The sequence below is a fragment of the Podarcis liolepis genome (assembly GCF_965112155.1).
Source record: "Podarcis liolepis genome assembly, chromosome: 5".
NCBI classification, from domain to species: domain Eukaryota; kingdom Metazoa; phylum Chordata; class Lepidosauria; order Squamata; family Lacertidae; genus Podarcis; species Podarcis liolepis.
Window position 1 is genome coordinate 63,983,496 of NC_139556.1, and position 22,885 is coordinate 64,006,380.

A 22,885-nucleotide genomic window follows, 5' to 3' on the forward strand; every position below is an offset into this window, starting at 1 on the left:
ATAGGAGCAAAATGCAGGCAGTAGACAAATATAGAGCTGCTCTCCTGTTTTGAAGTACACAGACTGCACAGGTCCATCAGGCAAAACTGATTTGCCATCCTTTCTAGCAGCCCGGAGGAGTTTCTGCTGTGTTACTGGATGTGATGAAAGTGCTCTCAAGTTACAACTACTTGTAACTTGAAAGCGCAGTTTTGAAATTAAGAACAAATTAATATCAAGGGAGACCTAAAATCTTCTGAATTATCCCAAGCATTGCGATGGACAATTCCAGAATCCACAGTCCTGTTCAGCACTGGACAAATTATAGCACAAGAAGATTTGTTTTCCATTACCTCCCCTAAGAGAGAGTCCAGATCATCCTTGTTCAGAAGGGGTTCAGTCCCAGCAGATTCTTCCACCACCTAGGATCGAAAATCTCATCTCACAGTGCAATCCTATGCATAGACATAGGGTAAGACTCAATTTGTTCAATGGGATTTACCCATTTATTGAATTGCAGCCTTAGTAATTCTCCATTATATAAATGCTGAGTAACCTAGCCAACTAGGAAAAGGGAAATCCTTTCTGCAGGATGTATGTAGCCTACAATCAGAGTGAAGACTGAATAATAATAATAATAATAATAATAATAATAATAATAATAATAATAATAATAATATATTTATACCCTGCCCATCTGGCTGGGTTTCCCCAGCCACTCTGGGCAGCTTCCAACAACATAAAAATACAATAGTCTGCTAAACATTAAAAGCTTCCCTGAACAGGGCTGCCTTCAGATGTCTTCTAAAAGTGCAGTAGTTGTTTTTCTCTTTGACATCTGGTGGGAGGGCGTTCCACAGGGCGGGTGCCACTACTGAGAAGGCCCTCTGCCGGTTCCCTGTAACTTGGCTTCTCGCAGCAAGGGAACCGCCAGAAGGCCCTCAGCACTGGACCTCAGTGTCCGGGCAAAACGATGGGGGTGGAGACGCTCCTTCATGTATACTGAGCCCAGATGCAGCTTTCTTTTGCAGGGGAGGGGGTTGGTTTGATGGTAACTGACTCCCAGTGTTGTCCCTAAAAATGGCTCTGTCATCCATGGAGCACTTCTTGAAAATAAAGCGAAAGATGGATGGATTTTACATACTTTAATCATTTCAGTTGCAAAGTTAGAAGCAAGTGATGTTCAATTTGCAACTGAAGGACAAAGCTAAGAACTTTCTTTTTCTTTTGCTGTCTTCATCATTATATTCAAAGGATAAATACCATGAGATAAATACCAACAACATCAAATTCAACTCATGTATACTGCAGTTTCCTTGATCCTTTCTCCCTTGCTTCTTCCTTTGGCAACTTTTAATCCTCATCTATTGAGGGTAACTAAGTTTTTTGAATGTAACTATTTGCTCACATTCACAGCCCCTTCCTGCTTGTTTCTCCTTCCTTCCACTGTATTATTAACATACTGATGTTATAGAAAATTAACAAGTATTAACATTAACAATGAGAACCCGTATAGTGTACGTCTGATTGTCGGACTTTGACTGGGAAGACCCAAGTTCAAGTCTCCACACAACCAGTTATCTCTCATCCTAATGAACCTCCACAGGGGAGCCGCAAAGATTAAACCCACTAGCTACTATAAAGTTGAAAAGATTTTGGAATATCCAGACCTTTACCGCTCGTAGTGTTGGGGTATTTGAGTTTGTAGCTCCATCCAAGCTGATGGTCATGGGATGGTTGCTAGTGCAGGATTTGCACATTAAGATTCCACTAGAACAAAACACACAAAGGATCTTACCCTTTGAAGTCACAAACCTATATTTCAGAAAGCACAGATAACGGGTTAAAGCTGGACTGGACTACTTCAGGTCAAAGAGGGGGCTTGGTTGAATGCTCTTCCATACAAAACATTACACCCACATAGAAAACGAGATGTCAGGAAGAAAGTTAGGCTAGAACCTTTCTTCCTGAAACCTAGTTTTTCATATGCATGGATTCTTTTTTGTATGGAGGTTGAGATACTCAATCATGTGAGCCCCCACCTGTACTGGTACAGGCCAGGCACATGCTTAGCTACTCAACTACTCTGCAGTGAGAATAAAGCCCCAAGAGGAGAGGAAGGAGAAGCCACGCAATATTGCCTGGTAAAACTCAAGGCTGATTCGTACAATTGAAAACTGATGTTGACCTTCCAACTGTATGAGTGAGCCATGAGACATCAGTTTTGCTAACATTAAGCTCATTATGCAGCCAGGTCCAGCTTCCACTTTTATGATTCAGATTTGCTAGCAGAGAGAGCCTATTTAAAAAGTAATATAAGGACTTCAACATCACCTTTTGTTGGAGAGTAGCTAGTTGAAGTCCACACTGGACACTCCAGGATATAAATGTCGTAAAATGCATGGATTCGTTTAGAAAACACTGGATTTTGCCTACTTTGAGATCAAGATGTTGCTTTGAGTAAAATACTAGAACATCTATCTGTGAAGGACTTAGGGTGATGGCTTCAGGTAAAGTGTCCCGCCCCCCCCCCCACGTAAGAATCACCATTCTGGCACACCTGACACCTGTTCAAACAAATAGGCCACTCTCCGTGTTCATCCTGTTACAGGGTAGCACTATTCAGAAGAGCAGCACTTACATAAACAAAACTCCCATCTTGTGGTGCCTGTCCTGCATTTCTGATCTGGTACTATGACATTGGGACATGGGTGGCGCCGTGGATTAAACCACAGAGCCTAGGACTTGCCGATCAGAAGGTCGGTGGTTTGAATCCCCGCGATGGGGTGAGCTCCCGTTGCTCGGTCCCTGCTTCTGCCAACCCAGCAGTTCGAAAGCACGTCAAAGTGCAAGTAGATAAAGGGAAGGTAAACGGCGTTTCCGTGCACTGCTCTGGTTCGCCAGAAGCGGCTTAGTCATGTTGGCCACATGACCCGGAAGCTGTACGCCGGCTCCCTCGGCCAGTAAAGCGAGATGAGCGCCGCAACCCCAGAGTCGGCCACGACTGGACCTAATGGTCAGGGGTCCCTTTACCTTTACTATGACATTAAACCAGGCTTAGTAAGCCACCATGTGGACACGCTCTCACAAACAAGAACGATAAAGTCTGGGGAGCTATGGATGGCTTAATTCTTGGATGTAAATGTCACCTGATTTGATCTGCATGGGCAGGAAAATGGCAGGGCCAGTGGAAAGCCCGGAAACACTTATTGCAGTAGATCAGGTCTCCTTCTTTCCTGCATACACCACACTTCTCCCCAATGGTCAGCTTCTGTAAAGGAAAAAAAAAATAAAAAATTTGGAGTCAGGTTTCTAGCAAAACATGGTCCTCTTTTTCTCCTTCAGAGCTACCATGCGCTGCATGTGACTATCCCGTCTTATGCTTGTCTGGTCCACTGCAATTGCTTTGATTTCTAACTTACCACTTCCATTGGGGCCATTGTAAGATTTTTCAGGGCTGCAGAAAAATGAACTAAGCAAAGTATAGTTTCATCACAGCAATGTTAGGATCAAGCAAATACTTAATTTGAGACCTGATAGACTCCGCCAAAACTACCAGTTCAAGCGTAGGGTGGGGTAGGAGAAATAAGGCAACAAAATGTTTTGCAGCCCACTGTTCTTATTTAAAGCATTTGAAATGGCTAAGCCCAGTGAATGGTGGAAAGTTCCACGGGAGGTGAGATACTGACCAGCTGTTTCTCTGTTCCCACATTCTGAGCTGTTGGTGGTGCCACCCCAGACACTGGGGTCACAGAGGGCAAAGGCTGCCTGAGGGAGGCACACACAGGTTCCTTGATGAGTACCCTCCTCCCATCGTCCGTTGTCCTCTGGACATATACAGCTCCCTAAGCAGGTGTGCAAAATAAATATATTATATTGATAGAATATATCACATCACTTTCATAAGAAGATTTGAGTTTGCCTTTTGTATTTAAAAAAGTGACTAAGTGTAATCATGAACACACTGAACTTCATTTTTACCATTTTACTTCTATTGCAATAATAAATCTGATAGATTGTCCTACAAACGAATTATTTTAAAAAAATAATTAAAGAGAGAAATGTCACTCAGCAGTAATGGAAAACAGCCACAAGGGGTCACTGCAGGATATAATTTATATTTCAGCTGGGTTTTCGGGTGGTGGTCATGTGAAGGTCTTAAAACACCTTCAGAGACTGCAATTTTGTTCATATTAAAGATTATTGCATTCCAAAGGTCCGGGCCATTTATTCTCCCTTTTCTCACAAAGGAAAAGTGGACTGCAATAAATGTGCACAAAAAGACCATAAACAGCTGTTGAAGGATACAAGAGCAAAAGAGCAGTTTCTTAGAGTTGCTTCATGTAGGACATTTTCCCGCAAGGCAGAGGAAAAGAGAGGATCGTGAAGAGACACAGAGAAATCAAGGATCATAATTATACCTGTGTTTGAGAAAGTGCATTCCTGCTGCTCTCTTCTCCATTGCACCTGTACTGTTTCGACTGCCCGGAGGAGCAGGAATCGCACCTCCATGTCCCGCTGCTCAGTGTCCCGAGGGGAAAAAAGACAGGAGCATGATTGTGAACAGCAAGTAGAGAAAGAGAGGAAGAAATGAATGAAACAAGTTAAGCAAATGTAAACAAAAACAGTCCCCCACCCACCCAATGGGAAATGGCGGATCAGAGTGCTACCACCAGTCTCAGACACACTATTGCAAGTGAGGGCAGGAAGACATAAACAAACTGCACATAGGAAACATACTGAGATAATAAAAGGATGGGTGCCTTTTCCCCCTAGGCCACTCCCTATTCCTAGAAGAGAAGAGGCTCTGCGCAAGTCCAGGAATCACCCTCATCTGCTGTGAGAACTGTGGTTGGGGTTAGGCCAATATGCCCTCCGAACATGCACAAGGAAGATCAGCTGTAAAAACTGTATGATCATGGTCCAGATACTTGTTTCAAGTCATTATATCCTGGATTTCTAGCAAGCAAGCATTTAAAGTGGCTTATAATCAAAATAAAACCTGTTCTGCACCCAGATCTTGATGTGATTCCAGGGGGCTATGGAAATACCAGCAGGACTGTCATTACCTGGGAATCTCTGTCAGTGGTGGCACCAGGCAGGTGAGATGAAAGGCCTTGGGGCATCCATCACAGCAGATCAGCTCCCCACCATCCCTGCAGACGGCACATTCGTCATCGTTCTTCTGGCCCAGCAAAATTTGGAAGGATTGAAATAGAATAAAGACTCCATTTTCAGACGGATTGTCTCTACATGGCTAGGGAGCAGCATACCTACAGCCACCTATCCAGATCACCAGCCTCTGCTACTTTCATCACCAACACTTAAAGTGCATAAAATTGATTAAATGCTCTACACAGATTTTTTTAAATAAAAAAAGTGATTTTGAAACTCCAGGATTGGACACAACACAAAAGGAAAAAGGAATGGGGAGGGAAGAGGAATGCAAGAAAGTCCAGGCAACAATTTATGAAGTTACATAATCTCAAGTGCACACATCCACAACCACAACCCAGCTGCTCTAGTCCCACTTCCCTTGCACTGGCAGCAGTTCTCAACCTGTGGGTCCCCAGATGTTGTTGGACTACAACTCCCATAATCCCTGAGCTCTGGCCTTGCTAGCTAGGGGTGATGGGAGTTGTAGTTCAACAACATCTGCTGACCCACAGGTTTAGAAAGGCTGCCTTACAGCTCTGCAGTCTCAGGGCAACAGGGACTTGGAGCAGAGAGCTCTTTCTGGCAGGCAAGATCCCTAGAAATGGGTGATTTAATTGTAACACTGGAAATACATGAAGCAGGCGGACTTAAAGGAAGGTTTGCCCTTGCTCTGGCTCTTTTATTGAACTCTGCTTTGAGATAGAACACCCAAGAAAATAGCGTCAGAACTTTGGTCATTTCTGCAGCAGAGTCTGATGCAGCAGGAATGCTTGACAGTAATAAAGTACAGTTCTGCTTCCTGTAGGAAACAGGGCTTATTCTGTCCTTTGCGCTTTGCTTCTTTCTTCAAACACTGCTTTTCCTAAACTTGAGAGCCTTGGTGGGAGGCACAGAGGGCATGCAATGGACATTATAACTGAGCCTCTGCAAGTTTTGCTAATTTGCCCTTATTAAGAGAGATGGCTTCAGAAGCAAAACCCAACTGAGCAGGGGAAAGTGAGGACCAATACTGGCTTTGATGTGCAAGGTGTTTCTTGCTGTGCAACAGCCTTTAACTGTGAAATCTTTGGGGAATTCCATACTGGCAGGAGCGGCACTAAGCTCTGCCAAGGAGAAATGATTCTCATGGTGAAACCTTGTCCTATGGGTGAATCTGGCACCAGTCTAAGAAGCTGAGGAAACCTGGGACTTCCCAAGTGGGGTGAAACTTTCAAGACATAATGAATTATGTGGCTTGGTGGAGATTCATTTTCTGCTTAAGAGCATCAGAAATGCAAGGCAAAGGGAAAAGAGGAAGGGTATATTTTTATATACGGCGGCGGCAGCAAGAGTTCTGATTGGGGCAAAATGGAAGAGTAATGAAATCCCCTCCATACAAGATTGGATCTGAAAGCTGACAGAATATGCCGAATTAGATGGTCTATCAGAAAAAATAAAGAATAAATCAAAACAGGAATTTGTTTCGAAATGGGAGGTTTTCAAAGAATATTTGAAAAATTAATATAGTAGTTTAAATTTTGTTGCAGCATTCGAGGAACTTCAGTAATAGTTGCAAGGTAGATATAAGAAATTAGATATATATTAAGAAAAAAATTATTATAATAAAAGTGTGTATTGGCAATAAGTAATATGAAACTGAAATATGGAATAGATGGGAGGTTGGGTCTTTAGTGTTAAGACCAATATATGTTTTATTGTTTGTTAAGAAAATTATGTGTCTATGGTTATTCCTGTGTGTAATTTGGTATTTGTGTTTTTTCTTTTTTCTTGCTGTATCAATAAAGAAAAGAAAAGAAATGCAAGGCAAAGGGTAGCACTCAACATGCCTGTGTCAGATGTGCCTCTGTCTAGGACAGTTGTGATGCTCAGCCCATCTTCTCTATAAAGAAACACTAGTTTTCAGGCCAGAAGACTGGCTTCAGTGTGCTTCTATCTGCTCCTGTTTTAGGAATGATTTGTGAATGTGGTGACATCGACACCATACATTTAAAACACAAGGCTTCTCCCAAGGAATCCTGGGAACTGTAGTTTACCCCTCACAGAGCTACAATATCCAGCAACCTTAAACTACATTCCTCAGGATTCTCTAGGGGAAAACAATGTGCTTTAAATATACGGCATGGATGTGACCTGACTGTACTGCAGCAAGGGGCTTGCACAGTCTGTGACTCTCACTCCGTCCAGTCTTCATTGGAATCCAATTCCTGTGGCTTTTACATTTAAAAAAGGGAAGACCATTTCACATTTTCTCTGGCAGATGTGTTTCCAGGTGCCACTGTGTGCATCTCACAACAAACATCGTAATGTTTGCCTGCAGTAACCACATGGGGAAGTGTGTCTGTAATCCCATGAGGTGAGGCACCGGGGAGTTACGATGGGCTGCCTCCTTTGCAGGTTTCCATATGTATTTTCCAAAAGCTACAGTGCTGACTGCTTATATGTGGAGTGGCTACTTGGGAAATACACCTGCAGCATAAAAGCACAAGGCATCTTTCCTTAAAAGTTGCTTATGCCTTCAACTTGTTTGAACAGACAAACTGCCCAACTACCCTCCTTCCACATTTTCTTTTATCCTCTCTCTCTTTAAATTTAGCATAATGCTGAAAATACGGGTGCTAAAAATACCTGCAAATCTGTCCCATTTCATATGTGTGCACATGCACATTTGATTATGTTTAATCTCAGGGTTTCCCCCTTCCTGACAATACCCAGCCCATGAGTTCTAAATCCCATAAGGGTGGACACTCCACCTGCTTCTATTGGCACGCTAAAAAAGTGTTTGAGTGGATAGCACACTTGAGTTGGACTGGGAAGAGCTGAGTTCAAATCCCCACTCGGCCACAAAGCTAACTGGGAGACTTTAGGAAAAGTCACCTTTTATCTCTCTGTCCAACCTACCTCACAGGGCTCTGGTGAAGATAAAGTAGGATAAATAATCCTACGTAAACCACCTGAATTCCTTTCCAGGAAGGGTAGAATACAAATATGATGAATAACAAAATAAAACAACGTTGTGTGAACTGTTTTCCATGTTACTAAAAAAACACAAAAAACACAAGAAATCCCACTATACGAAGAGGTGGAAATATATGAAGAACAGGAGAAACCCCCTCTGCAAAAAACATAGCCATATATGAAGAGAACTGACCGAGGGAAGCTGACATACCTTTAGCACAGGGAAAGGAAAATGACATTCTTTTTGTTACCTGCTGGGGGGCTGGATCCACAGTGTGGAAAGGGATGGCAGGGCACCTATTCTGCAAGTTTGCTTTTTGATCTCCATTCTGAAAATCAAGAGAAGAATTATGAACCAAGAAGTAAATCCACTCCACTGATCATAGCAGTTATTCCAAGTAGGGCTGTCTCAGACCAGCCTTGCCTAACCTGGTGTGCTCCAGATGCAGCAGGGGCTGATGGGAATTGTAGTCACAAACATCTTTAAGGAGGCAACAGGTTGGAAAAGGCTGCACTAGATGAGGGCCACAATGCATAATGTTGGTGCTTCAGTGTGTTTGTACTTTGAAAAGCTAAAATGATGCTCCTCTCCAGCTCCTCCCCAATGCCACTGTCTCCTTAAGAAAACTGACAGGTATGGGTCATCCATTGGTCTTGCAGTAAAGATATTAATTAATGTTGTTCTCTCTGATGCTGCCTTTTGCAGCAGCTGTGGTGGTAACGCACAAGTTCATTTATGATTTAAAAGCTTCTCTAAACAACTTAATATTTTAAAAATCTCTAAGCAGTACACATAAACAACATAAAAACAATAAAAGAGCGCCATAAAGGCTTTGCAACAGACATACATTAAAACACAGCTGATCCAGAACCTAACAACACTGGATCAGCTATAAATTTCTCCTCCGTAGCCTTTGAACTTTGACTGCAATGTGCAGAAAACTCACACAAGCTTTCCCACAGGTAAAAGGGTCAAGCTGAGTTGTGAGGCAAAGAGGCACAAGCCACACCTGAAGGAAGGGTGTTGGTTGGGGTGTTCAGTTGAATAGGACTCCTGCATCTTTAGTAGTTGTGCAGAAGAAGTTGTAGCTACCATTTAACCTACTACTCTTGTTGCAATTCCCTCTTCTAAGCAGCTATTAAAAGTGCAGGATCCCAGCCCTCCTCGTTTCTGTCTGACTCTCAGGTGCAGTACGAGACTAAGGCTTCACTTACGCAACTGCTTGTTCTGTTCTACCAGTGAATTCCCTGAGTGAGGTGGGTGGGTGGGTCATGTGACTCGCTTGCCAAGCTGCCGGGTTTGCCTCTTAATAGAGAGGTTGGTAATTGCACACAGAAGTAATTGTGAAGCACCTGACTGCAGGTGCTGCATAAACAAAAACCGGCAGTGTCTGCCCTTGGCGAAACCAATGCCACGATACACTCACCTGGCACTATGGTCTGAAGGACTCTGTGGCCCCCAAAGCTTGTTAATAACTTCAAAGCAAAAGAGGCAGAGAAAATGTGAAAGGATTAGAAGTACCGTATTTTTTGCACCATAACACTCACTTTTTTCCTCCTAGAAAGTAAGGGGAAATGTCTGTGCGTGTTATGGAGAAAATGCCTACGGGTGGCATGCCTACGGATTTTCCTCCTCTAAAAACTACGTGCATGTTATGGTCAGGTGCATGTTATAGAGCGAAAAATACGGTATATTGTGTGGCATATGTATTTACGGACTTGGGATTCTTTAGCTTTCCCGTTGGGCTTCAGATCCTGAGCTTTGTTCCTCTCTCCAAGCTCTTCCAGTTTGTCTGTTGCATAAAACTCACCACCAATTTTGATGCATTTCTTAGTGTCACCTGGAAAATGGAAGATCACACAGGATTTATCTCATCAAAGCAGGGACACAGAATTCATACAGTCTAAATTTCTATATCAGCTTAAGGTAAAGGTAAAGGTACCCCTGCCCGTACGGGCCAGTCTTGACAGACTCTAGGGTTGTGCGCCCATCTCACTTAAGAGGCCAGGGGCCAGCGCTGTCCGAAGACACTTCCGGGTCACGTGGCCAGTGTGACAAAGCTGCTCTGGTGAGCCGGCACCAGCGCAGCACACAGAAACGCCGTTTACCTTCCCGCTATAAAGCGGTACCTATTTATCTACTTGCACTTAGGGGTGCTTTCGAACTGCTAGGTGGGCAGGAGCTGGGACCAAAAGACGGGAGCTCACCCCGCCGCGGGGATTCGAACCGCCGACCATGCGATCGGCAAGCCCTAGGCGCTGAGGTTTTACCCGCAGCGCCACCCGCGTCCCATATCAGCTTAATTGCCCTCGTTTTGATGCAGAACAGGGGGACGAACCTTTGCCTCTCCTGATATTGTTGGGACTCCAGCTCCCATCAGCCCCAGCCAGTGTGGCCAGTAGGCCACAATAATGGGAGATGTAGTCCAACAAAATATGGAGTGCCACAGGATCCTCATCCCTGATCTAGAATCTAAATAAGAAGAAACAGAGTTTGGTCACTTCTGAGTGAAATAAGTCAAGGTACCGTGTTAGATCAGTGCTGGATAGATACAAAGAACGGCAAAGTGCTGCACATACCGTGCGAGAGGGGATAATGCTGGGTCTCAACATTCTCTGACTTCTTCACAGATTTTGCCTTTGGAAGGGATCCTGTTGATTTATAGGACACACATTACAATACTGAAAGCAAGGCCTCCCCCCCGAATAAACAGCAAGTATGTGTTTAGGACAGGGGTCAGCAAACTTTTTCAGCAGGAGGCTGGTCCACTGTTCCTCAGACCTTGTCGGGGGCCAGACTATATTTTTTGGGGGGAAGGGGAATGAACGAATTCCTATGCCCCACAAATAACCCAGAGATACATTTTAAATAAAAGCACACATTCTACTCATGTAAAAACATGCTGCTTCCTGAACCGTCCGCAGGCCGGATTTAGAAGGGGATTGGGCCGGATCCGGCCCCCGGGCCTAGCTCCTAGTATTGCAGCTGAGGTGGCCTCTCCCTCCCTAACCACCACCACCCTGACTGAGGAGAAGGAGAGCTGTAGCTCTGAGAAGAAGGAGATCTAGTTTTCAGAAAGTTCTTGCCTTGGCTGTTTCTTTAAAAATATATTTTTAAAATGATGCTCAGTTCGTTAGCATTGCATGGAAACTGCTTTGCAAAGCTCGCCTGAAAACTGGTACCGTATATCAATATCTTAAATAAAACAAATCAAGGTAGTGAAATACCACCAAAAAAGAGAATGGCTTATGCCGATGTTCTTGAAACTGGAAATTCTCATTCCAGATCCTTATTTCTTCCTGGAGGAAATCCATTCCTAATCCTCTTTGGCATGTTTAATATCAACTCTTGCATCCACAAAAAGCACAGCAAAACCCCAGAAAATAGTTCTATACCAAGGTGTGGATCGCCTTTTGCTGAAAGTTGAGGTGGGTGCAAAACATCTTTTTCATCTGTCGCTTTCCTCTTCCCTTGGGATTTGTGCTGAGTCAATACCTTAGGACTGCTTGCGAGCTTCCTTGCCCTGCTGCAATACCTACTGAGATCCAGGTCTGAAAAGAAAGCAAATTCTGAGACTGGAAGCATGTCTAGACAGGGCTTAATATTGTAAATGAGGCAACAGTGGGTTGCTAGTGTTATGTAGTGTAGTTCACCCTGGGCCAACAGGGGGATACTGTATATAGTTTTCACTCAGGTCTGTAGATAGTTTTCACTCAGGTCCGCGGCAGTTATTTTAGGCGGGAACTCTGGGCTGTTGTGTTACAATGTTGACAGCCGGCTGCCTATAAATACAGGCCGGCTGAGCTGTTCGCAGTCAGTTCTATTTCAGCTTACCAGAATAAAAGAGCTACTTGAAGAAATCGCTGTGCCGGCTGCTATGTCAACCCACGACTTAACACTGGCGACGAGGATGGGATGGATGGACATCAGAGCACAGCCAGATGCGGCCAGCCTCTGAACTGAGCTGAATCACAGAGCGAAATCACTGAGCGAAATCACTGGGCAGAACCAATTCAGAGCTGACTCTTCTGGCTGGAGCACTGTGTTCCATCCATCGCCCTTCACGCCGGCATCGGAATCATGGCTTCACTTGTGCCTCTACCGCCGTTTGCGCCAGCCTCTGAATCATGGGACTCCTACCTCGCTCGGTTCGACTGCTACCTCCAAGCCAACGAGCTGACAGCAGTATCAACGGATCGGAAGCGGGGCCTATTCCTCAGCCTCTGTGGGCCTGAGGTGTTTGAGACGACCCGAGCATTGGTTGCGCCTGAAGCAGTCCAGGCAACACCATGGGACACGATCCAAGAGAAGCTCCGCAACCACTACGCACCGAAGCCGTCCAAGATTGCTGCCCGCCATGCGTTCTACCACCGGAACCAGGCAGAGGGGGAGTCAATCAACAACTACACCACCGCCCTGCGACAGGCTGCAATGCACTGTGAGTTCCGAGACTTAGACGATGCCCTGATGGATCGAATCGTCTGCGGGGTCCGGGACATCCATCTGCAACGGCGTCTCCTAGCCAAGCCAGACCTCACGCTACAGAAAGCCATTGAGGAGGCTGTGGCCTCAGAAGCTGCTGAACGCTCCGCCCAGGAGATCCGCAAGTCCAGCAGCCCGCGTCTTGCTAGGGAGCCAGTTCCGGTGCATCATGAAGAGGCCAGCAGTGATGAGGCATCCTCCAGTGAAGACGATGACGTGCACCAGACAAAGCGGGAGCGCAGGAAGTTCCAACAGAAGTCCAAGGGCCAACCGGAATGTGCTGGCTGCGGAGGCAACCATTCCCGTGCCAAGTGTCGATTCAGAGACGCCATCTGTAGGAAGTGTTCCAGAAGGGGCCACATCGCTAAGGTCTGCCGATCGGCTCCATCTGACACCCCCCCTTCATCGACTCGCAAGTCCAAGTCTTCACTCCAGTCTGCCAAGGAAAGTTGTTTCGCTCTCACCAACTGCCGCTGCCTGTCTGGAACCACGATTGGCCAAACCGACTCGCCTACGCGATGCAAGCTGAACGTCACGGTGCTCATTGAAGGAGCTCCATGTGACATGGAGATCGACACCGGGTCTGCCCTGTCCATCGTGTCATGGAGCACCATCAAAAGACTGGTACCCAGAGTGTCCAAAAGGCAACTCGACTCTCACCGCGTACACCTGAGAGACTACCAGGGAAACGACATTCCCGTGGTAGGCGTTGGCCGGTTCTGGATCACCTTCAAGGATTTTTCGGGCCTGCTCCGGTTGGTGGTGGTCGAAGGTCAGCGGCCAAGCCTCCTAGGGCTAGACTGGTTTAATGCCCTCGGCCTGGAAGTCACCGGCATCAACTGCATCTCTAACGCAGAGACTGAGGGTCTGGTCAAAGACTTTGCCGAGGTTTTTGACGGCACCTTGGGGCAATATACAGGTACGCCCATCTCCTTTAGCCTTGATCCACAAGTCGCCCCCATCAAGCTAAAGCCACGCCGGGTTCCCTTTGCTCTCAAGGCTAAGGTGGACGAACAACTGGACAAACTGATCGCCCAAGGAGTTTTGGAGCCGGTTGACCACGCAAAGTGGGAAACCCCCATCGTCACGCCTGTCAAGCCAGATGGATCGGTGAGAATCTGCGCTGACTACAAGTGCACGATCAACAAGGCACTTCAGCAGCACGCTTATCCGGTTCCTGTTGTCCAACACCTGCTGCATTCCCTGGGTGAGGGTAAGGTCTTCGCTAAGCTGGACCTTGCCCAAGCCTATCAACAACTGCCAGTCGATGATGCCACTGCTGAAGCCCAGACGATCGTCACCCACCGGGGGGCATTCCGTTGCCGCCGGTTGCAGTTCGGGGTGAGTGTGGCTCCTGGCATCTTCCAAAGCCTTATGGAGCGTCTCCTGCAAGGGCTTCCGGGCGTGGTACCATATTTTGATGACGTCTTGGTGTCTGCAGACTCACACCAGCAGCTGTTTGAGCGCCTCCGTGCCGTGCTGACCAGGTTCCAGGAGGCCGGGCTCAAGGTAAAGAGGGAGAAGTGCCAGATTGCCGTTCCACAGGTAGAGTTCCTGGGCTATCTTATTGATGCCTCCGGCCTTCATCCAACCACATCCAAGATCCGCGCTATCCAGCAGGCCCCCACCCCAAAGAACAAAACGGAGTTGCAGGCATTCCTGGGGCTGCTGAACTTTTATAACATGTTCCTGCCCCACAAAGCCACAGTGGCTGAGCCTCTTCACCGACTCCTTAGCACTAAGACGCCTTGGGCCTGGGGTCATCGGGAGACGGCGGCCTTCAACGCGGTCAAGGCTCTCCTTTCTTCAGACAGTGTGCTGGTACAGTACAGTGAATCCAGGCCGCTGGTCCTTGCCTGCGACGCCTCACCTTTTGGCATAGGTGCTGTCCTTAGTCACCGTTTTCCAGATGGAAGAGAAGCACCGCTCGCTTACTTTTCCAGGACACTATCTCCGACGGAACGGAATTACAGCCAGCTCGACAAGGAGGCATTGGCACTTGTGGCTGGAGTGAAGAGGTTCCATGAATACCTCTATGGCAGGACTTTTGACCTCATCACTGACCACAAGCCACTCCTGGGCCTCCTCGCCGGTGATCGTCCAACTCCACCGGTCCTCTCACCACGCATGCTGCGATGGACTGTTTTCCTGGCTGCCTACCACTACCGGATCATCCATCGCCCGGGGAAATCGATGGGCCATGCCGACGCCCTCAGCCGTTGCCCTCTTCCAGCATTTGTGGAAGACCCGGCTCCAGCTTCATCACTCCTTCTGATTGAGGATCTTCCGGCAGCGCCTGTATCGGCTGCCACTGTGGCCTCCGCGTCTGCCCAGGATCGCACCATCAGCCGGGTGCTCAACTGGGTGTGGAGGGGGTGGCCACAAGGGCCTTTTGCAGCAGAGTTCCAGCCCTTCGCAACCAGACAACATGAACTCTCAGCTCATCGCGGCTGTCTGCTGTGGGGAGACCGCGTCGTGATTCCCCAGGGACTCCGTCAGCGCGTCCTGGAGGCTCTGCACGTTGGCCACCCGGGAATTGTCAAAATGAAGGCGTTGGCTCGGTGTTACGTCTGGTGGCCTAATATGGACGATGCCATCACTGCCTGGGTGTCCGCCTGTCAAGCGTGCCAAGAGTCGAGGCCTGCACCACCGGCAGCTAAGGGACACACCTGGGAGACGCCAAAGACACCCTGGTCGAGGGTGCACATCGATCTGGCTGGCCCCTTTCACGGCCGGACCTTTATGGTAGTGGTGGACGCCTATTCCAAATGGCTGGAGGTCGCCCTGATGCCCTCCACCACCACCGAAGCTGTCATCCGGGTGCTGCGAGGCCTGTTTGCAACGCATGGGTGTCCTGATGTCCTTGTCTCTGACAACGGACCACAGTTCACGTCAGGCACGTTTGAGCGGTATCTTTTGGGACTGGGCATCCGCCATGCCCTAACGGCACCTTTTCATCCATCCAGCAACGGGCAAGCGGAAAGAATGGTGCGCTCAACAAAAGAGGCACTGGCACGCCTGGACCGGGGAGACTGGCATGAGCGGGTCGCCGAATACTTGTTCGTGCAACACATCACCCCTCATGCGGCCACAGGGAGGAGTCCTGCTGAACTGCTTATGGGCCGCCGCCTCAGGTCACCGCTCGACCGGCTACACCCAGACTTTGCCGTGGCTGAACCCCCAGGCTGTGCCAACGCACCACGGTCATTTGTCCCAGGAAACCAGGTCTTTGCCCGGAACTATGTGGGGGACATCCCTTGGGTGCCAGCCACAGTAGTGGGAGTCACTGGACCTCGCTCGTACCAGGTGGCACTCGAAGACGGACGCTTGTGGCGACGGCACATAGACCAGCTTAGGCGCAGGGTTGGGGACTTGGACACTACCGAGGTGCCCCCAACTGCGCTTGCGGCTCCAGAAGAGACACGTACAGATGGCGAGGCCCCACTTACACCTCCCTCGCAAACTGCCAGCGTGGAGCCGAACCAAGCCGTTTCAGAACAGACTCAGACCACTCCACTTGCGGAGGCTCCACCCACAGCAGCGGATCCAGGGGAGTTGGTTCCAACGCCACCTAGGGTCGCACCACAGCCTCAGCGAGAACTGTGTGGCCCTCCGGACTTGGCTACCAGTCCCCGGCGGTCTGGCAGAGTTTCCAAGCGCCCAACTTATTTAAAGGACTATGTTGTTGGACAGGTATCACTGTTGGTCTAAGTATGGGAAATGTAACCGATATGCTTTTGTGCCTAATTGAACCATTACGCGTGGTGCTGTATATAAGGAAACCATTACGATTGTAACTAACGCCTTATCTCGGTGGGGAGGGGTGTTATGTAGTGTAGTTCACCCTGGGCCAACAGGGGGATACTGTATATAGTTTTCACTCAGGTCTGTAGATAGTTTTCACTCAGGTCCGCGGCAGTTATTTTAGGCGGGAACTCTGGGCTGTTGTGTTACAATGTTGACAGCCGGCTGCCTATAAATACAGGCCGGCTGAGCTGTTCGCAGTCAGTTCTATTTCAGCTTACCAGAATAAAAGAGCTACTTGAAGAAATCGCTGTGCCGGCTGCTATGTCAACCCACGACTTAACAGCTAGCAACAAGCTTTCTTTCCTTATTCTTATATTTTCCCCATAAAGGGTAAATGCAGATTAAACAAGGTGTGATGAAGTGGGGAATATAGGCTGGCATTTTGATGCCAAAGATATGTGGACACTGCAAATAAATGTGTATGCATAAGGAGCATGGATCCACAATAAACACCCATCCGTAAGTCTGTTTTGTGGGATTCTCACCTGATTATAGAAATTGTGCTTCAGGGTGGGGGAAATTGTCCCTGGAGCAGGAAAACACATTATATTATGCAGTAAAATAAACAAGCTAAACAAGAAAGGTGAATAAATAAACGATTCCCAGCTTTTAAACATGAGAGAGGCATTTCTAAATCTATTTTCACTTATATTTCACTCATCTTCAATTTCTTCATGACTATGATGACTTCAGCAAATACCTTTAGGAAAGCTGCTTCGAATGGACTGGAGCTTGGAATATCTCTCCAGGTTATAATCCTTGAAGAGAACCCTCCAGAAGTCCCGGATGGAAGAAAAGTCCTGGCTCAACAGCCATGTTAACATGGCATGGAAGGCCTTGTGGCAGCCATCCTTCTCCTTCAGATGGAGAGTGTCCTTCAGGGAGAAAGAAAAAGCAAGGCTAGTCTACTTTCCAAATACTGGTAGATTTAACTGCTCCCCTAAATAGCTTAGATACACTGCAGTCAAATCTGTCTTCTGCAGTTACAGCAAGAATCTCAAATTCTGGCACTGCAGGTAAAGTCCCGGGGACATATTATAGACTGAAGAACAACAACTGTGAAGTGCCAATAATGCTGAAAAAAGGGGAAACCAATGAATTAAACATGGGCCATCACACAAGCACTCCAGAACTGCTCATCTCATGAACTGCTCACTTTGAAGGTCTACAAAACAATAGTGCTTCACAAGGCTTAATATTGTAGCCAATGCTAGTGCTACTTAGAGTAGACCCATTGACATTAATAAAACTAAATTAGTAATGTTCATTCATTTTTATTTGGTCTGCTCCGATTGTTCACAGCCCTTAGGATTTTGTGCCATTTGCAAGGATTTTCATACAACACCCATGATCTTTGGTGTATAAAATAATATACTATGTACACTGAGATTCGTGATTACAAATTGGTGCTATGATACAAGCAGCATCAACCGCAAATAAAAACCTCTCTCTTTCTACCTGACCTCCCTAGCTGGGTCCAGAGAAAACAAAATACAAAATAAAACCACCAGATTAAAATTTCAGAGAAAAATAAAAGAAATGAAAGCCAGGAATGAGTCATAGTCCAGCAGTGCAGAAACAAAAAAGGGCAGGTATATATAACCTATCCTCTATGCAAATTATATGCATGCCACAAAAGAGATTGTTTTAGTAGTTAGTAGGGAAACTTGAAGTATATATCATCTCATCATTGTTCTTATTTCTCTCACCTTGAACATCTTCTCCGTGACAATGTCATGATCTGCCAGTCCGTGGAGCAATGGGAAGACATCGTCGACTGCCATGGAGATCTCTGTGCGATAAAGTTTAAGTAATTTCCGCAGGTCTCCTTCTCCTAAAGGTTTGTTATCAGAACCGAACATCCTGAGACAGGGTAACATTTACAGGATTGTTAGAAGCATGCATCTTCCATGCCCATTTCTGGTCACCGTGCAGCTGCTAACCCTTACTAAAAGATACCTTAATTTTGATGTACACTTGCTTGGGTCATGGCAGATGCTGTGAAGGAACATGCATCTTGGGTAGAAGTGACCGTACAGGGTAGGGTAAGCAGTCAGATCCTGTCTTATTTTAGAAACCTCACTCTCAAGACCACCTGCCTGTGGAAATTCAGATTTGCAAGTATAGCTTGTAAAAAGAAACTCATATTTATATCACTCCTTTTCTATTACTCATTGTCTTTCACTTCTTCAATGACTGCTGAACATCCAGATTAGATTTGTTTTGCTTGCTCTGTCTTTGCTAAACAAAGGAGGAAGGTGGTCTTATTGGCCTCACCTGTCAAAAGGAGATGTTATCTGGTATCTGTATTTCACATGAACCTGTTCTATGTAATTCCCTGTGGTTTTTATATGCTCAGTCTGTGGAGAATGGAGTGGGGGTGTAACGAAAAACAACCGCCACCAAAGAACCCTGTTGGTGAACCAATAGCATCCCAGTGATGATCCTCTGATAGATCTGAGAAGCTGAAGCTATCTCCAAATAAGTCTATTTGGCTTGCTTCGTTTTCTGAAAATGCTTGAGAAATTTTCACTCCACCCTACACCATCTGCACACACTTACAGGACTGGAAAATGGAAGGATTATGGGAGGTACTTTTCAAAACAAGACATGGATTGGGCTCTATAGGCTCGGTGTTGGGGCTATGTTAGTGCTTTAAAAAAAACCACAGTACAGTACAATGTATTCAGAGGTGACAACAATCCATTACACAACCACCCTGAGAAATAAACCCTAGATTCATGTTATGTCAAAAGATATAGTTACATTTGTCGATTTCCAAATTCCAAATTCAAGAACCCCTTGGGTGGGCCTAGAGCAAGGGAGAATCTGGGGTGATCAGGGATGCAGCCCTAATATAATCTAGCAGGTCAATGTCACGGGTGCAGCCAGCATGAAATCCACTGGATCATGATTGGCATTATTCTGGGTGGATCTTGATTTGCAGAAGTTTGGGAAAACCCAGATTATATGGTCCATTTAGAGCCTGATATCAGTTTTCTGGTGGAACATGGCTCTACTAAGCAAACAAGTACATTGTTGACTGGTTGGCAGCCCATAATATTTTCCATCTTCAAGTCAAATCAAGGGATCCTTTATTTCAGATTGATAGGGAAGAAAACCATAGGTCCACAAATAAGAGTTGCTTCTCCAAATCGTTTCTGCAAGTAGCTAAGGATTGCTCATTATGATACTCCTAGTAAGATCTGTGGGTTGCCCCACCCTTCCAAACTTCAATGGACTTCCCAGAATTATTTTAGAAACCGAACACTTCTCTTAATTGTTCTCCAGTGTAATTCAGGATGGCTGGCAGCAGTTAATTACAAGCAGTGGGTGGGTTTGTTTACTTTTTACATGCTAAATCTGGGAGAACAAGTTTAGAGATGAAAACTCATGCAAACTCCCAAGCATACCACTGGCTTCAAAGCACCCTGAAACATTGCTGTCAGTGGCAGGGTTTATAAACTTTGATACCTAGCTATTATCTCTTAACTGCTTAGAAGGCTTATTTATAGTCACCTAAAATAGGGGTACACAACTCCAATTACTCTGTGGTTACTTGGGGGGGCAAATTTAACCCCCCCCCTTTAAAAACTTCATACTCGTTTAACCACCTTTTCCTCTCCATGGCCCATGGAACTGGTAGTGCAAAAAGCTGAGAGACCAAGTGGAGATGGAGCCAGAACAAACTAATTCTAATTCTGCCCCTACTCTCTTTACCATGGGTAGGCAAACTAAAGCCCGGGGGCCGGATCTGGTCCAATCGCCTTCTAAATCCAGCCCACGGATGGTCCGGAAATCAGTGTGTTTTTACATGAGTAGAAAGTGTGCTTTTATTTAAAATGCATTTCTGGGTTATTTGTGGGGCATAGGAATTTGTTCTTTTTTCTACCTCCCCCCCAAAATATAGTCTGGCCCCCCACAAGGTCTGAAGGACAGTGGACCAGCCCCCTGCTGAAACAGTTTGCTGACCCCTGCTCTTTACTATATTGAAAATCATACATAGGAGGCGGGAAAGCTTATTTCTATGGAGGTCCATGACTCACAAAAGTCATTTGGGATCTGAGCCTATGTTGGGTGGAGCCATCTCTTCCTGCCACCCACTTTTCTCTTTCTTCGAATCACCAGAACATGCCCCTGCCCCAAGAGGTGTTCTTGCCTTGCCCCAGATCTCGCACAGCATCTGTGAAGTGCAGCATGAAGTCAGGGATAAAAGGGAGTGCCTCTACTATTCCTCTAAAGTCTGAAGCCAATGGGCAGCAGCAGAGACATGCCAGATTTCCGCCTCTGTACCTGTTGGATGGCTGGAGCTCCAGAGGAAACATACAATGTAGGGTGCCTTCAGACAGCTGCATTCAGTGCCCTAGTCCCACCCCAATCAGCATTTCCCAAGGGGAAATCACGGGGGCCAAGGTGAGTGAAATAGGATAAACCACAGCATGGCTGTTTGGCTCCATAGTCCACCTGTGGAGAAAGTGGTGCCAATGCTATCACATGCCCATGAAGACAAGGAACAGAGCAGTGTCCATAGAGTGAGGCCACATCTCCAGTTTCTGCAGTGGAGACTGTGCTTTGTGCAAAGAAGCTCCCAGGTTTAATCCCCAGTTATCTCCAGGTAAGGCTAGTTAAGACTCCCATCTGAAATCCTAGAACCAATGGTTTGACTCGGTATTTATGCACACCCTTGAAGTTTCTATTTGTGAGGAAAGGCTCCAAATGAGTATTTGGAATTCTCCATGGGAGCCACAATCAGCTGCAGTTTTAGCTAAGAGATCAAAAGTTAGTCATTCATATGCTTACAGCAGAAGGTACCTAGCTAAAATTGTAATTATTGTTGAAAAGTTTTGGGCATCCAACAATCTTTTCCTAGGCACTACTCCCCCCCCCAAAAAAAAACCCATTCCCATGGTGCACAGATTACACCATCAAGATGATGTAGACAGCCAATTGTAAGTCTCTGGGCAGATCATTGCGAGCTTTTCTCAGGCCATGTAGGATTCAATTTTTTAAAACTTTATTGGGTAACAGGAGCACACTATACCTGGAAGACGACGGATGGCCACAAACATACTGTGACTTTGGTACAAGATGTCTCCTGCTGCAAGAAGCAAGGCACCACATTTTGCAGCAGTTGCAGCAGAGTAGATTTCCAAGTGGTTGTTAAAGAATGTTATTGCTGCCAAGGATCAAGGACATTAACACCTTGTGTTACCTAGGCCTGGTGCTTGGCAACACTTTCAAGGCAGTGGGGCTATTCCCCTGTGCACATTTTAAGCCGAGTGAGGCAGCAACAGCAACAAGAGGGCTGGGGAGAGGACTTCTTATAGTTCTGGTCCCCCAGCACCTCCACCGAGAGTTCTGAAAGCAGAAGCTGCAGCTATCATCTGCCCACTGAGGCCTACAAGACGCAGGTGAAAGTGTTGCATGACTGTGCTTGAGAATAATTTAATTGCTCTCCTTATAGGAGAAGCTCTTGTCGGAAAATACTATATATTGTAAATAAATCAAGTCATTCGAGTATGAAAGTAGGAAGAGAAGCCTCAACAGTGGACGGATTTGATGAAAAACCCTCAGGCAGAGCAAGAGGCTTACTAGTCTGTTTAGAAATGCAGTCTTGGTAATCAGACACTCCTATACATGCAGAAGCATCTGACATTTTATGTCATCAGAGAATACAAAATGTCAAAATTTTCAGAAGCAAAAACAATCAACACTTTCCCTTTTGCTGCTTCTTTTGAACATGACCGGTCTATCAAGAAAATCAACATGATCTTTTGGCTGGCCTGCCATCAACAAATTCCAGAAACCTTTAGCACTGGGCCTGATTATTCGTACTTTTTTAAAAAAAAAGTAGAATTCAGCAGTAATGCGATAATCACACACTACTACTAAATCATATATTCCCCACTTTGAGTTTTAAATGAACCTAACCAATCAATACAAACACATGGAAAAAGTAAAATTAGTTGCTTTTTTGCAATGTATGGAGCGAGGCATTTGTATGTATGCTACAGAACAGATATCATTTGAATTACCCCTTCCAGGAAACAAAAAAGATTTTTGATCCCTAAAACATTAAACTCAGAGTGACTGAATCTCATTCTGACAATTTCCTTCATTTGAAGGTTCATCAAAAATTGCCTGTGCAGAAAATATATTGCAATTTGGGAAGGCATTTAATATTAGGACCAACGAGGAATGATAATTTTAGGCATTTGGTTAGCTTATCTTGACGGGGAATGGTAACACAACTTCAAAATTAACTATGACTATTGAATGCAAAGATTTGGAAATATCCATCTAAAAACTTTAAAGGAGACAAATTTTAATGGAAGCACTGTCACTACCATTAGTGATGGCTCACTTGTTTTCCCGAAAAAGAGGGTGCTTTTATTGCTTCAAAGATCCAGTAAAACTGCTTGTATTACTGACATAATGCACATCACCCAATTACATTACAATTAATTGCATTAATCGTCTCTCCAGTCAGCCTTTTTGACATGG

General features: G+C 45.9%; 1 protein-coding gene across 1 annotated transcript in view; it reads right to left on the bottom strand.

Annotated features, from left to right (window-relative positions):
• AIRE (autoimmune regulator) overlaps window positions 1-18,286 on the bottom strand; it is a gene marked incomplete at its 5' end in the record, with an annotated part of 19,751 nt that extends 1,465 nt beyond the window's left edge. Inside the window, 13 exon segments of the mRNA XM_083505698.1 lie at window positions 333-401; window positions 1,650-1,749; window positions 3,129-3,250; window positions 3,669-3,824; window positions 4,401-4,497; window positions 5,049-5,164; window positions 8,343-8,420; window positions 9,811-9,932; window positions 10,672-10,743; window positions 11,488-11,643; window positions 17,082-17,256; window positions 18,091-18,259; window positions 18,261-18,286. Of these exon segments, the coding sequence (XP_083361824.1) occupies window positions 333-401; window positions 1,650-1,749; window positions 3,129-3,250; window positions 3,669-3,824; window positions 4,401-4,497; window positions 5,049-5,164; window positions 8,343-8,420; window positions 9,811-9,932; window positions 10,672-10,743; window positions 11,488-11,643; window positions 17,082-17,256; window positions 18,091-18,259; window positions 18,261-18,286 (1,458 nt within the window).
• Between the last annotated feature and the right edge of the window lie 4,599 nt (window positions 18,287-22,885).